The 12510-nt window shown below is 45.9% G+C and overlaps 2 protein-coding genes across 2 annotated transcripts; one reads left to right on the plus strand and one right to left on the minus strand.

The window, feature by feature from the left end:
* Positions 1 to 345: 345 nt before the first annotated feature.
* Positions 346 to 8676, plus strand: tecpr1a (tectonin beta-propeller repeat containing 1a). Its single transcript, XM_088284543.1, has 24 exons — positions 346 to 468; positions 1932 to 2183; positions 2249 to 2431; positions 2511 to 2633; positions 2731 to 2850; positions 2919 to 3093; positions 3173 to 3273; positions 3811 to 3912; positions 4000 to 4142; positions 4602 to 5113; positions 5188 to 5333; positions 5412 to 5567; positions 5649 to 5798; positions 6090 to 6247; positions 6467 to 6697; positions 6790 to 6886; positions 6984 to 7063; positions 7135 to 7191; positions 7268 to 7442; positions 7525 to 7660; positions 7735 to 7827; positions 7916 to 8022; positions 8092 to 8211; positions 8368 to 8676. Exons 1-24 carry the CDS (start codon positions 427 to 429, stop codon positions 8470 to 8472), a joined length of 3564 nt encoding a protein of 1187 aa, XP_088140669.1. The 5' UTR covers positions 346 to 426; the 3' UTR covers positions 8473 to 8676.
* Positions 8677 to 9526: 850 nt separating this feature from the next.
* Positions 9527 to 11388, minus strand: bhlha15 (basic helix-loop-helix family, member a15). Its single transcript, XM_088284544.1, has 2 exons — positions 11215 to 11388; positions 9527 to 10385 (listed from the first exon to the last, which is right to left on the minus strand). The coding sequence occupies exon 2, from the start codon at positions 10336 to 10338 to the stop codon at positions 9772 to 9774; it is 567 nt and encodes a 188-aa protein (XP_088140670.1). The 5' UTR covers positions 10339 to 10385; positions 11215 to 11388; the 3' UTR covers positions 9527 to 9771.
* Between the last annotated feature and the right edge of the window lie 1122 nt (positions 11389 to 12510).

A 12510-nucleotide genomic window follows, 5' to 3' on the forward strand; every position in this document is an offset into this window, starting at 1 on the left:
TGTGTACAATTTGTACCCCTCTGTTAAGGAAAGAAAACCCCACAGTGGTCACAGAAATAACTTGAATCTGACAAAAGTCACTATTTTGTTTTTTACTACGCAGGGGTGTGTTGGCAGTCGGGAATTTCGGGAAAACTCCCCTACGGCTGGCTCCATTCCAGTCCAAAAACTGCAGAAGCGTACATGATCGTCTGGCTGATCTTGACCAGTCCGCACAAATCCCCACTCCGTCGACAAACACTTGGGTGCATGTCTGAAATTCCTGAACTTTGGTGCATGTTCGAAATTCCTGAACTTTGACACCAGTCACCTGATGGTAACTCTTGAAATGTGGAAAATGACACAGGCAAAACAAGGTGTGTCCTCTAATTGCCATCAGAGGCGTTTTTCAAACTGTCAGGTGTTTGCTCTTTGGTGGTGTACCACATGAAACATGGACCAGAGGAAGCAAAGGAATTGTCTCAGCTGGTAAGCGAGCATGCGAGCAATGTAATCGAATTGCTGTGTACAAATTGACATAGCGTCCTCGAAAATTTTTATGTCAATTTCGGGGCGATTCGACTGCACGTGGTTTACAAATTCTCGAAAGACAATTCGCAGGCTGGGTTCCTCAATGCCTTTCGTAGCCTCCAAGGGCCGACGGAAATGACGTTATGCGGCTAAAAATGCAGCCTTCGGAGCACCGAGCCTATGAATTTGGACACAACCTGCAGCTGTCTCCTTGCCGCTATCTTGTGTCGTGTCTAGGAAGTTCTAAACCCATTTTGTGGGTTATAATGTCCCGCTTTCCCCGTGTGCAGTGTTTTAAATGTGAAGCAACAGCGACCTCTGCTGGACATCATGGTCACATACACCACCAAGGAAGCAGCCAATGAGACGGAAGAACGCTACTCGCGCTTCCGGGTTTGCGCTGTCATTAGAATCTTTGCAACTATAAACAATTTCGTTTCCTCTCTGCATTAAAGTCTTGCCTCTTCGAGTTCCTCTTTAAGGGGTCGTCTCATCACCGTCGGTTAATGAGAGGAATTTCGAGGTGAGTGCATATGTGGCGTTTCGTGTACGTGCTATTCTAGGAGGATTAAGTTTGTAATCCAACGCCAAATATAATTATTCACGGGCGGGATGTTGTTATTGCGAATAAAGCTGCTGATGTTCGCACCGTTCATTGGTTTCCGTTCCAACTTCTCCCTATAAAACGAGATCACTAGTTTGTCGAGTTCTTCTCTGTAACGCGATGACACAAATGGGAGCCTGTGCATGTCGTGGGGGGGGGGGCGTCATTATAGTCGCAAATTTTGGTAATGCATGTAATATTGCAGGTTGAAGTAAATGTGCACGTTTCAGTCGTATGGATAATAAATGCACACCTCATAAGGTGCATGTAAATAATCCAAAGACGGTCTACACAATAGCTTAGTTTACAAAAGTACAATTGCTGCACAGTTATAGAAATATATATATATTTTTTGCTTATAGGAAACACAAATGACAATTCAAATATTTTCAAATTTATTATTATTATTATTGAACATTTTATTATATATTTTATTTTAGAATATTTATAATTCTTATTTAATATATTTATAAAAAAGATTATTATTCTCATATTTTTTTAAGCATTAATTTGCATCAACTTCCACAGAAGTAATAGAAATAAATGTTTTTTATTTTTCAAATGAGGCTTAAATTTTGCTGTTCGACAATTTAACGTCTTAAAATGGTGGTTCCTATTTATATGTAGAGGAATGCCGCCCCCATTCGAGGTTTCTTGCAGGTTTTTCCGGAGTGGAGTTGTGCTGGTTAGGATAGACAATCTCGGCGAAATATTTGCGACACATTCCTCTGGTCAAAATTGTTTTTAACCTGCCAGATGAAACGATTAGCTTTATCCCCAAATTTCGCAGCGTTTGATTTTTGTTCCCCTCACAAAGGTCCATCTCGCGGTCCCAGGTGCAGCCATGCCCACCTCCCGGCTTTGGGCAGTGGACAAGCACGGACGGGTCTACAGCCTGTCCACAGCGGGCCAGCAGTGGGAGCAATGTCGTGACGCTCAGATACCGTTTAAGCGGGTGACCGCGGCTCAGCATTGCTGCTGGGGCATCGCTTTTGACAACAAGATCTACCTGAACGTCCACGCTTCTGACCTGAACATCCGCTTCCAGGAGGAGACCTACGAGAATCAAGTGGGTGTTTTCCGAAGTCTGCGTCCAGCCGTGAATCGGTGTCAACTCTCTGTCTGTCTCGTCAGCGATGGAATCCCGTGGATGGTTTCTCTGGGCGCTTGTTGCCTAGCGACCGCTGGCCCTGGAGTGATGTCACGGGTTTGCAGCACCAGCCTCCTTCAAGTTTCCAGCTCCCGTCTGGCAGCTGGGAGTGGGAGGGTGACTGGTATGTGGATCAGATCTTTGAGGGGGAACCCACTGAGACAGAGGTGAGTTCAGCGTTCGTTTTTTGTTACCCCAACGACCTTTTTTTTTTTTTTTTTAATAAATGATGGATGTGTTCTTCAGGGCTGGACTTACTCCATTGACTTCCCAGCTGTTTACGGCAAGGACAAAAAGTGGAACTCCTGCGTCCGTCGCCGGCGATGGCTCCGTCACAGGAGATATAAAGCGATGGACTCCTGGGCTGAGGTCATTTGCGGTCGTGTTAAGTATTTAGGACTTCACTGAAGGTCTTCGTATGCCACTTTGCCCACCAAATGTTCACCTGCATCGCTCTTCCTGGCAGATCCCCTCGCAGAAGACTTCCCTGCCGGATCCCTTCAGTGACATCAGCTGTGGCGGATGGGAGATCACCGAGGAACCCCGTGGCCTTGTTAGTCTGTGGGCGGTGTCGCTAATGGGGAAGGTACAACTTCTTACTTCCCATCCTGTCGTCTTGTCACAGTCCAGCATGACACCCCCCTCAACTTTCAGGTGTGGTTCCGAGGAGGGATTGACCATCACAATCCTGAGGGCTCTATGTGGCATGACATCTCCCTCCCGGAGGAGGTGGTCCAGATCAGCTGCGGGCCTGGGGAACTGGTGTGGGCTGTGCTGTGGGAGGGCGGGATGATTGTTAGGGAGGGCGTCAGTCGAGACAATCATCAAGGTATGTTGGCTCGTATCAGGACAGATTTCTGTTTGGATTCCGTTTTTGGGACTTGGGGTTTTTTTTTTTTCCCATCCAGGTACATCTTGGTCTGTGGTGGACTCTCCCAGTCCTGATGTAGGAGTCATGCATGTGGCAGTCGGAGTCAATGTTGTCTGGGCTTTGACCAAAGATAACAAAGTAAGTCAGTGTTTCCTCTCGGGTGGTTGTTAGGTGTTGGATATGACGGAGGAAGTTGTGTCGGGCTTCTGTTTGTCTTTTCAACGTGGCTTGTTGGGAGGCCAAATACCAGAAAAGTCGGACACCATCTTGATTTTTATTTATTTTTTTTCTTCCCCCATTTGTTCCGACAAATGGAGGTTCCTTTTTTTTTTTTTTTTTTTTTTTTTTTTAACTTCACCTAGTTTCAACGTGCAACTGCTGTCTTCTTCGGGAGATTTAAAAAAAAAAAAAAAAAAGATGATCAATCGTATTCGGTTGGCATCACTTATAGAGTCACGAAATTCGTCTTGTCTTCTTTGTATTCATTATTTTATTTTTATTTTTATTTGCTCGGACAAACTTTCTTTTCTTTCATCAAGGGTACTTTTTTTAAAGCTCCCGGAGTGGCAGTTGCACGTTGAAACTTGTAGAGGTAAAAAAAGAACCTCCGTTTTTTTATTATTATTATTATTTTTTAATTAGTTGAGGGTTTGACCTCGCCTGCTGCTTCACCAGGTGTGGTTCCGCCGCGGCGTTAACCCCCACAATCCTCGCGGCTCCAGCTGGATCAGCATGGTTGGAGAAATGGTCACGATCAACGTGGGATTAAATGATCAGGTCCAGTACAAATATCCACAACGCTCCCTCTCCTGTCGAAGCGCTTCCATGGGTGTCTTCCTTCAAATGTACACCGTCGTTGCACAGGTGTGGGCGATTGGTCGCGAGGACTGGGCCGTGTACTTCCGCCAGGGTGTCACAGCGAGTGAACTGAGTGGGCAGACCTGGAGGGCCATCGCAGTTCTCCGAGATGTGGATCGACCTCATTCCAGTGCCAGCAGTCAGCAGAGGTGACAACACATAAATGTCATTGAACTCATTCGCTGCCATTGACGGATGTCGAAGCCCAAAAAAGTGCATTCATTTTCGTGTGAAGTAAGCTTGACCGACCATATTTTGTGTTCGAAATGTCTTTTGTTCGGCAAATGCCAGTACTCTTCGGGAATTACGTCACACTCGGAACCACAAGCTCACAGTCGCCATGGTAACGCATTGCTTGTCCGGTGAGCTGCTCAGTTGACATTGTTTTTACGTTTTTCGGCGAAATGTCTCGGCGGTGTATGGCGATGCATCGTTCCTATTCTGATAAGCTTTCGAGTGGGCCCCAAAAAAAAAAAAAAAAAAAGACTAATTTACCATTTTCAGAACTTGGCTCACATGAGCTCTTTAAATCGTAAAAATCATACACGTGCAGTAACAGGCTTTTTATCATTTCTGGTTGTTCATTATTCTCCTCCTCCTTGCAACAGTGCTGGATGTTACTTCAGCGAGTTGCATCCTCCGTCTGCGTTGAGCGACGTCGAGTCCGACACCGAAAAAGGCTCCACAGACGAAATCAGCAGTTCCAACGCCAACGCGGATTCCTCCGAGCAGCCCCCCAAACACATTCCAAAGGTCACGAGTGACAGCTTCATCTCTCAGCTGGTTTCTGACAGAGACCCCGCCTCTGCTGCTGTCCCGCATGATGAGAGCATCCCTGAGGGAGGGGACGATAGCGCCCCGGTTCAATGCGGAGGCCTCGTTGACCCACAGTGGAGTAACGTGGATCTGGAGGTGCCGCAGAGCCAGCAGGCCCCGACTGAGATTTCATCCGACAACGCCGACACCTGCAGCTTGTCATCTGTGGCCACGTATTCCCTCGCCATGGACGAACCGTACGGGGTCGATGGGCACCCTCTGTGGGTGTGGGTCAGTGGCGGCGGCTGCTGCGTGGACAGTCATTCCCAACTTAACTGGTTCCACGGCGCCATGAGCGCCTCGTGTAGGTTAAACAGCGGAGCATTTCTCATCTCTCTTGTGATTGTCTCTTCTTGACGTCCGTTTTATTCTCCCCAGCGTTGACCCAATCCGTCCAATCCTTGAGTCTGTCTATCACGCCGGCCCAAATGGGCACCTGGCGGAGACAAATATTTGAACAATTGAGTGAGAGGACCAAGAAAGAGGTGGATGAATTCCGACATTATGAGCAAGCCGTAGAGCAGGTGAGCGCAAGTCGATTTGGTGCTCATGCCCGCCCTTACTGTTTTTTTTTTTTTTAATTTCTTCTGCCTCCATAAAAGTCCGTGTGGGTTAAGAAAGGCGCCATGGAGTGGTGGCGGGACTGGAAGCCGCACAAGTGGGTCGACGTTCTATTTGCGCTTGAGCAGTTCTCAGGACCCGAAGGCAACAAGGATGGCATCCTTTTTATCTATTATAAGTACGATGAGCAGAAGAAGGTGAGAAGCGGTCTTGGATCGCCCGTACGCGGTCGGTTATTCATGCTGATTGCGCACGTCGTCCTCTGGTTGCCCCTCCAGTACCTGCACGCCTTCATCAATGAGGTGACGATCCTGGTGCCCGTGCTCAATGACGCCAAACACACTTTTGCCATTTACACACCCGAGCGGATCCAAAAGAGGTGGCCGATCCGGGTGGCAGCTGCAACGGAAGAGGAGATGCATGACTGGGTGAGCCGTTATAGATGGCGGAACTGGGACGTTTTGTTCTGTCTTCCTCTCCGGACTTCGGAAGTGATGGATGATGATGATGATATCAACAACGTGGGCAAAAAAAAAAAAATCTCATTCATTGGCTCAATGGATGTAATTTTTTACTTCTATATCCGTCAATGGCAGTGAATGATTTAATGGTGTACTAAATGAGACGTTATGGACAAACACTCAAGCGTGGATTGGAATTCTTCGAGAGAGCCACACCCACAATGTAACAATTCTCTTCTGTTTTTGTTCCGCGGCTAGTTGACGCTGTTGAGCGCGGCATGCTGCGACTCGCGAGGCATTCAGGGTGCACCTTCCAAACAAGCCATCTGGTCCATCACCTGTAAAGGGGACATCTTTGTCAGCGAGCCCACCCCCAGCCTCGAGGCCATGCCGTACCCCACGCCTTGCGACCAGATGTAAACATTTTGAAGTTTTCATTAGAATTGTTTGTGTTTTTTGCTGTCGTTTATTCTTTACAATGGAGATGAGGACTCTTTATTTATTTATTTAATTAATTTTAAAATTATTTTTGAATATTTTTTTTTATTAATTAATGAATTTATGTAATTAATATTTTTAATTATTTATTCATTTATTTAATTATTGAATTTTTTATTTTTATTTATTTTTTGCAGGTTCTGGCGTCAGATCGGTGGCCACCTGCGCATCGTGGAGTGTAACAGCGTTGGGATCGTGTGGGGGATTGGTTATGACCACAACGCCTGGGTCTATGCCGGGGGCTACGGCAAAGGCTTCTTCCAGGGTCTCCCGACTTTTAACGACCACGTTTACACGCAGACTGATGTCAAAAGCGTCTACATCTATGAGAACCAGCGATGGAACCCTGTCACTGGCTACACCAACAGGTACACTTCTCACTCTGCATTAATTTTCTTTAATCCCATTTGATGCGTATTTATTCCTTTTTTTTTTTATGTTTCTGTAAAATGTCTTTTAGAGGTCTCCCCACTGACCGCTACATGTGGAGCGATGCCTCAGGATTGCACGAGCGCACAAAAACAAACACCAAGCCGCCGTCCCCTCATTGGGCATGGGTGCGTAAACTCAAAAAAAAATCCAACCGCTGCCTCTCCTGCTTTTGCCAATTAAACACAAAACGCATCGCGCGACAACCCGCTCGCTTGTCTTCAGGTGTCCGAGTGGGCCATCGACTACACCGTCTCTGGGGGGACGGACCGAGAGGGCTGGCAATACGCAGCTGATTTCCCAGCGTGGGTCTTTTGTTGTTATCTGTTGAGTTCAACCAAACCCTTTTTTAATTTAATCTCAACTCTCCATACAGGTGGTATCACGGCCGTAAAACCATAAAGGACTTTGTGCGACGGAGGCGATGGGCCAGGTGATCTTTAAAAAAAATAATTATTGTATATAGTATTCATTTGGAGTGGTCCGTCATAAAAGTTTCTCCCGAACAGGAAGTGCAAACTGACGACCACGGGACCTTGGCAGGAAGTCCCGCCCATTCAACTGAGTGACGTGACCATCCTGCCGTGCACCCCCGACATCGGCATGGACGCGGTCCCCGTGTGGGCCATCAGCAACAAAGGCGATGTGCTCTGCCGACTGGGAGTCACTGCGCTCACTCCTGCTGTGAGGAAGACGCGCGCTTTCTTCTCGTGGCGCAAATTGCAAAAGGCGTTTTTGATTTCATGGCGCTGCGTTTGTCCCCAAGGGAACGTCATGGCTTCACGTCGGGACTGACCAGCCATTTAAATCCATTTCAATCGGGGCTGCAAGCCAAATTTGGGCCATCGCCAATGACGGTTCTGCTTTCTCTCGGGGGTCTGTGTGTCCTCGAACCCCTGCAGGTTAGTCGAGGGAATTTAGAGAAGCGTAACGCGCTGAAATGACAGTATAAATTGTGATTTGTCTCCCTCTGCAGGTGAGTGTTGGTACCACATCCCTTCGCCAACCAAACAGAAGCTGAAGCAGGTGTCAGTTGGGAGGACGTCAGTCTTTGCTGTTGATGACAATTGTGAGGAGTTGCTCATCATTATTCCGATTCATCTCATTTTTCTCGATACGAATACTTTCAATCCTTTGCCTGATTTCATTCCGCTCAGATAACTTGTGGTACCGGACGGGTTTGACCCCCACTTGTCCTCAGGGCACCTCGTGGGAGTATGTTTCGAATAATGTGCGCAAAGTTACAGTTGGGCCTTTTGACCAAGTGAGTGTGAGCAAACTGCAAACGTCTGAATGGCATTTGTGCTGATAAAGTCTTTTTTTTTTTTTTAAGGTTTGGATCATAGCAGATAAGGTGCAGGGCAGTCACAGTCTAAGTCGCGGGACGGTGTGCCACCGAGTCGGAGTCCATCCTTTGGAGCCCAAAGGACAGTCGTGGGATTATGGAATTGGGGTAAGGAACCCGCCTCAAATTTAAAAATCGACCTTCAAATGCTGGAAGACGGTTAACTACAAATTTACATTATGAGGCACGTGATTATAAACTGGCCTCAAGATGTTTTTTTTTTTCCCTTCCTTTCTTCTTCTCTCGTCCCCTCTTGCCATCTAGGGTGGGTGGGACCACGTCACCGTTCGAGGAAATGCCGTCGAGCCAACCCATTTCTGTCTCTCTGCCTTTGCGGAGGCTCCGACGCACGCCTCCGGGAGCCCTTAAACGTTCCGAGAGGTCAATGTCGGCGTGATGTGACGTTAAGGCGCTCACCAGCCAAAATGTTCAATTGCTGTACTTGCAAACATGCACGTAGTTTGCAGAATTATTATTTTTTTTTTGTCGTCCACCAGTCTCCAAGCGAATTTCAGCAAAAACTGTACGGTGATATCTGTATAGAGATAATTATAGATCGTGTATAGAAAAGTATATAGTATTATTTCTCATTTAATTTTTTTTTTTTTTTTTTATTATCCTGAGCTGTCGACCAATCCGCGTGCTGATGTTTGAACGTGCCAGAAGCAGCCACCAAATATTCGTGAGACACCTTTTGAGGTCAAGACAAACACCGTTAAGCGCAGATCTCCAAAAATAATCTTTTGGGTTTGAATTTTGTAAGGCAAACTATTGTATTAACTCATTAGGAGGATCTATTTGGGCGGAGGTCGCTCGGCTCCACCCTCCAAATCTTTATCTTCGTAAGTGTCTCATCCACTTGGTGATTGCTTCTTATCGCTCAACAAGCTGTTTTTTTTTTTTTTTTTTTTTTTTAAAGACATTCTGACCGTTATCGTTCGTTTATTGTCTTCGGAGCATGTGCAATGTAAATGAGGGGGAATTTTTCTCAGACTTGCTGGAAAAAAAACTAATTTTTGTGTTAGTTTTTTTTTTTGGCTTATTGACTTTGTTTGTTTTAAAATTGTGCAGCACATTTTAGTCAAAATTGGGGGAGGGGGGGGCTGTATATAAATATAAAGAATTTAGAAATTGGTGCATTCCACTCATGTAGTGCATGATGAAATCCAATAAATAAATGTTTATTAATAGCTCATCTTCTCCCACCTCGGGACATTCCAAATAACCTAACTCTTGAAACAACATCTCCGCAGACGAGTCGGACGAGTCCGTTGTGTTCTCAGGGCGATGGGAGGTCGCCGCCACGAGCAAATGAGCAAACACTTCATTTAAATGCACATGTTCTCTTCCTGCCTTTTAACAGTTCTGACCGAAGGCGATGCTCGGCTGGCTTTTTTTTTTTCTTTTCTTTTTCTTTTTTTTAATTGATAAAAAAAAGGCAGGGAGAGTGAAAATACCCGGTTTCCAAACTTATGGAAAAAAAAAAAAAACAAAACAAACCAACGGGTCGGTTGCCAGATTAAGTTCACCCTGGCGTGTTCAAGCGCTGCAGTAGAACTGGGCTCCTAAAGAACGCATCCTGACTGGATGGCATTGGCAGTGCATTTCATTTGCCCCGCCCCCAAAGTCCAAGCTGGCGAAAAAGTCCACCAGCTGCTTGTTGCGGCGCTAGCTGTGTTGGCTAAAAGTGTGCATGTGAGCGAGGTACTGGGTGAGCCCCTCCTCGCCTTCCTCCTCCAAGTGTTTCTGGTAACACTGGAGCAACTTGGCGGCGCTCGCCTCCGACGGGACCTCGCCAGCGGGGAGGCAGGCCCCCGACACGTCCAGGATGATGGAGGTCAAGGCCTTGATGTAGTTCTTGGCCAGCGTCAGCGTCTCGATCTTGGAGAGCTTTTTGTCCGTCTTGACGTGCGGGATGGCCTCGCGTAACGCTTGGAAGGCGTTGTTGAGTTTGTGCATGCGCTGGCGTTCCCGCTCGTTGCTCTCCAGGCGCCGGATGCTGCGCTCCTTCGTGGCGGAACCGTGTTGGCGACGACGGCGACCTCCGCCGCCGCCTTGCCGCTTGTCCTCCCTGCCCCTTAAAGAACCTCGCCAGGAGCGGCCAAGCCGAACCGAGGCCTCGGAGTCTTCCTGCTCGCTGGAGCCCGGTTCCGCTTCTGTGTCTGGTTCAAGTTCCCGCTCCGGGTCGGACCAAGTCCTTCTGGATGGCTTCCCGGCTTTCCCCTTGGATTTCATCCTGCTTCTTTACTGGATTCTCCGAATATGGCACAGTGTCTGCGAGCCTGTGAGGACAAAAGTGACATCTCTCAAAGACGAATTGTTTGTTGTTAAAAAAAAAGTCAAATTTGATTGTTTGGGATCTTTTTTTTTTGTTTTTTTTTTTGCTTCAATTGAATTTGGCACAATTTTCCAAAACAAAATAATCCAGGAATAATCCCGAAGTATGTGAACAGTTCAAAAGTGTATCCCTAAAGGTGAAAGTACTTTTTTTTTTTTCCTGAAAGAGCAATGGTTAAAAAAATATTTGCTTAAGTAATACAAATAGGGAGCCGCTGCAAGTTTAGAAGTTCTCACAATGTTAATGCTCCACTGTATGACTAATTAATGCACCGAAATGTAACTTTTTTTTTTCTTCCAAGGATCAGGAAGGTACAGCTAGGATGTATATCCCCCCCCCCCCCCCCCGAGTGTGTCTCCAATTAAAACAGCCATGCATCCTGCTGTATCTAATCAGCCTGTTGCAGTGTGAAAACTCCACGACGTGTACCTGCGGGTTTATCCTCTCTGCTCCTGAGATAAAAGTCAATTCCAAGGTTGGTCTCACAAACATGCCAAATCCGCCAATTTTTTGTCTTTGTTTTTTGATTTCGACGTTCACGTTGAGAGAAAATTGCTCCATTGGAAAAAGCCATTTAAAACTCCTTCACGGCCATCTCAGGTGCAGTGAATGTACTTTTTTGACTTCTTTACCCGTCAATGGCAGTGAATGAATAAAAATTCCTCAAAAGCTACAAAAGTGATTCCCATAAACTCATCACTTGCCCCTTTTAAGTTTGAACTCTTATTAAAAAAAATAATAATTAAATCGAGACAGGTGGTGCTGGTACTTACTTTGAAATTGAATGTTTCCTTTCCCGTTGGTTCACAGAAAAAGCGTGGCCTTGCACTCAACTTTTGGACCGACCATCATACGTGCATGAGCAGTGTAGAAAGCTTCGGTGCATGTTCGGTGCAGCGGACACACGCAGATGTCAGCGTCACATGTGAGGGACTCGCAGCAGAATGAGGTACACGTAGCACTCCTCAGCCAATCATTGTGCAGCTCGCCAACGCAAGCCCCGCCCCCTTTTCCTCTCACAACCCTGCACGCGCTCTGTTAACTCCTGAAGTCACCTTATTGGAAAAGGTTCTTTAGTTGTGCTCACAATTTTTTTTTTTTTTTTTTTTTTTTAAATCAAATTGAAGAATAGCATTTGGGCAATTTTTGGTGAAGAATTAATACGGCATATTTAAAAAAAAAACACACTTGACAGTTTTTTTGTAAATTTTATTTAAAATTTTTTTTTTGGTTTGGTTTGAGTGCCGTCAGTGCAGAAAATGTTTTTTAAGCGTTGCAATGTTGTAGATGACTCACTGACGTTTATTTTGTTTCCTCATTATGTGCTAGTTTATGGGCTTACTATTATTTGTTTATTTATTTATTTTTGTCTTTTGTATTGACATCCTAACAGCCTAGAGGGCAAGACTGGCCTCTGAATCTTTTTAGTGCCCTATGAGTCAATTCTGCCTAGCAACAAGTGATTAGGCAAACTCAAATTCATATCCAAGCTCCATCACCCTTTCTGACTACTTAAAAAAAAAAAAAAAATAGAATCCTGAATCAATCAGTTCGTTGTCGGGAATTGTGAGTTTGTTCTCTGAGCGTTTATTGTTGTATTTAAATTGACTTTCGATCCGAACCAAATCGCTTGACGGGGGTCGTAATGTACAGGTGTGACACTCCCAACTCTTTAAAGAGCTCAGTCGCCCTGTCCTTGAGTAACTTGTTTGCGCGCGCGGGTGTGTGTGTGTGCGTGTGTGTGTGTGTGTGTGTCAGACTGGTCCTGCCAGGTTTCCCCTCCTCCCCATGTACACTGTATCTAATCAACCCAAACTCGCTGATGCTGGCTCTGTGGAAACATTATCTTCTAGTTTGAGTTTGTTCAGTTTCTAACTTGCTTGGCCCGAAGGCTTTGCGCTGTTTATTTAGTCACCACACGCCTTGATAAATTCTGAGCTGAATACACTTCAGTAATGAGGCAAGCAAACATTGGGCTCTGAAAATAAAAAATACTGGAGAAGCATATTTGTTACATTTGAGGGACGCAAAATGTTGGCCACTGTGGGTGGGGGGGGGGGGCGATCCAT

The sequence above is a fragment of the Idiotropiscis lumnitzeri genome, chromosome 20, assembly GCF_059441095.1.
Source record: "Idiotropiscis lumnitzeri isolate Australia: NSW breed Sydney's pygmy pipehorse chromosome 20, RoL_Ilum_1.0, whole genome shotgun sequence".
Taxonomy (NCBI): domain Eukaryota; kingdom Metazoa; phylum Chordata; class Actinopteri; order Syngnathiformes; family Syngnathidae; genus Idiotropiscis; species Idiotropiscis lumnitzeri.

Excerpts from the sequence above, each read along its gene's own strand:
- bhlha15 (XM_088284544.1), bottom strand. The coding sequence starts at position 10,338 with ATGAAATCCAAGGGGAAAGCCGGGAAGCCATCCAGAAGGACTTGGTCC.
- tecpr1a (XM_088284543.1), top strand. The coding sequence starts at position 427 with ATGAAACATGGACCAGAGGAAGCAAAGGAATTGTCTCAGCTG. Across the intron at positions 5,568-5,648 it reads AGTACGATGAGCAGAAGAAG|TACCTGCACGCCTTCATCAA; the intron begins GTGAGAAGCGGT and ends TTGCCCCTCCAG. Across the intron at positions 6,887-6,983 it reads CGTCCCCTCATTGGGCATGG|GTGTCCGAGTGGGCCATCGA; the intron begins GTGCGTAAACTC and ends GCTTGTCTTCAG.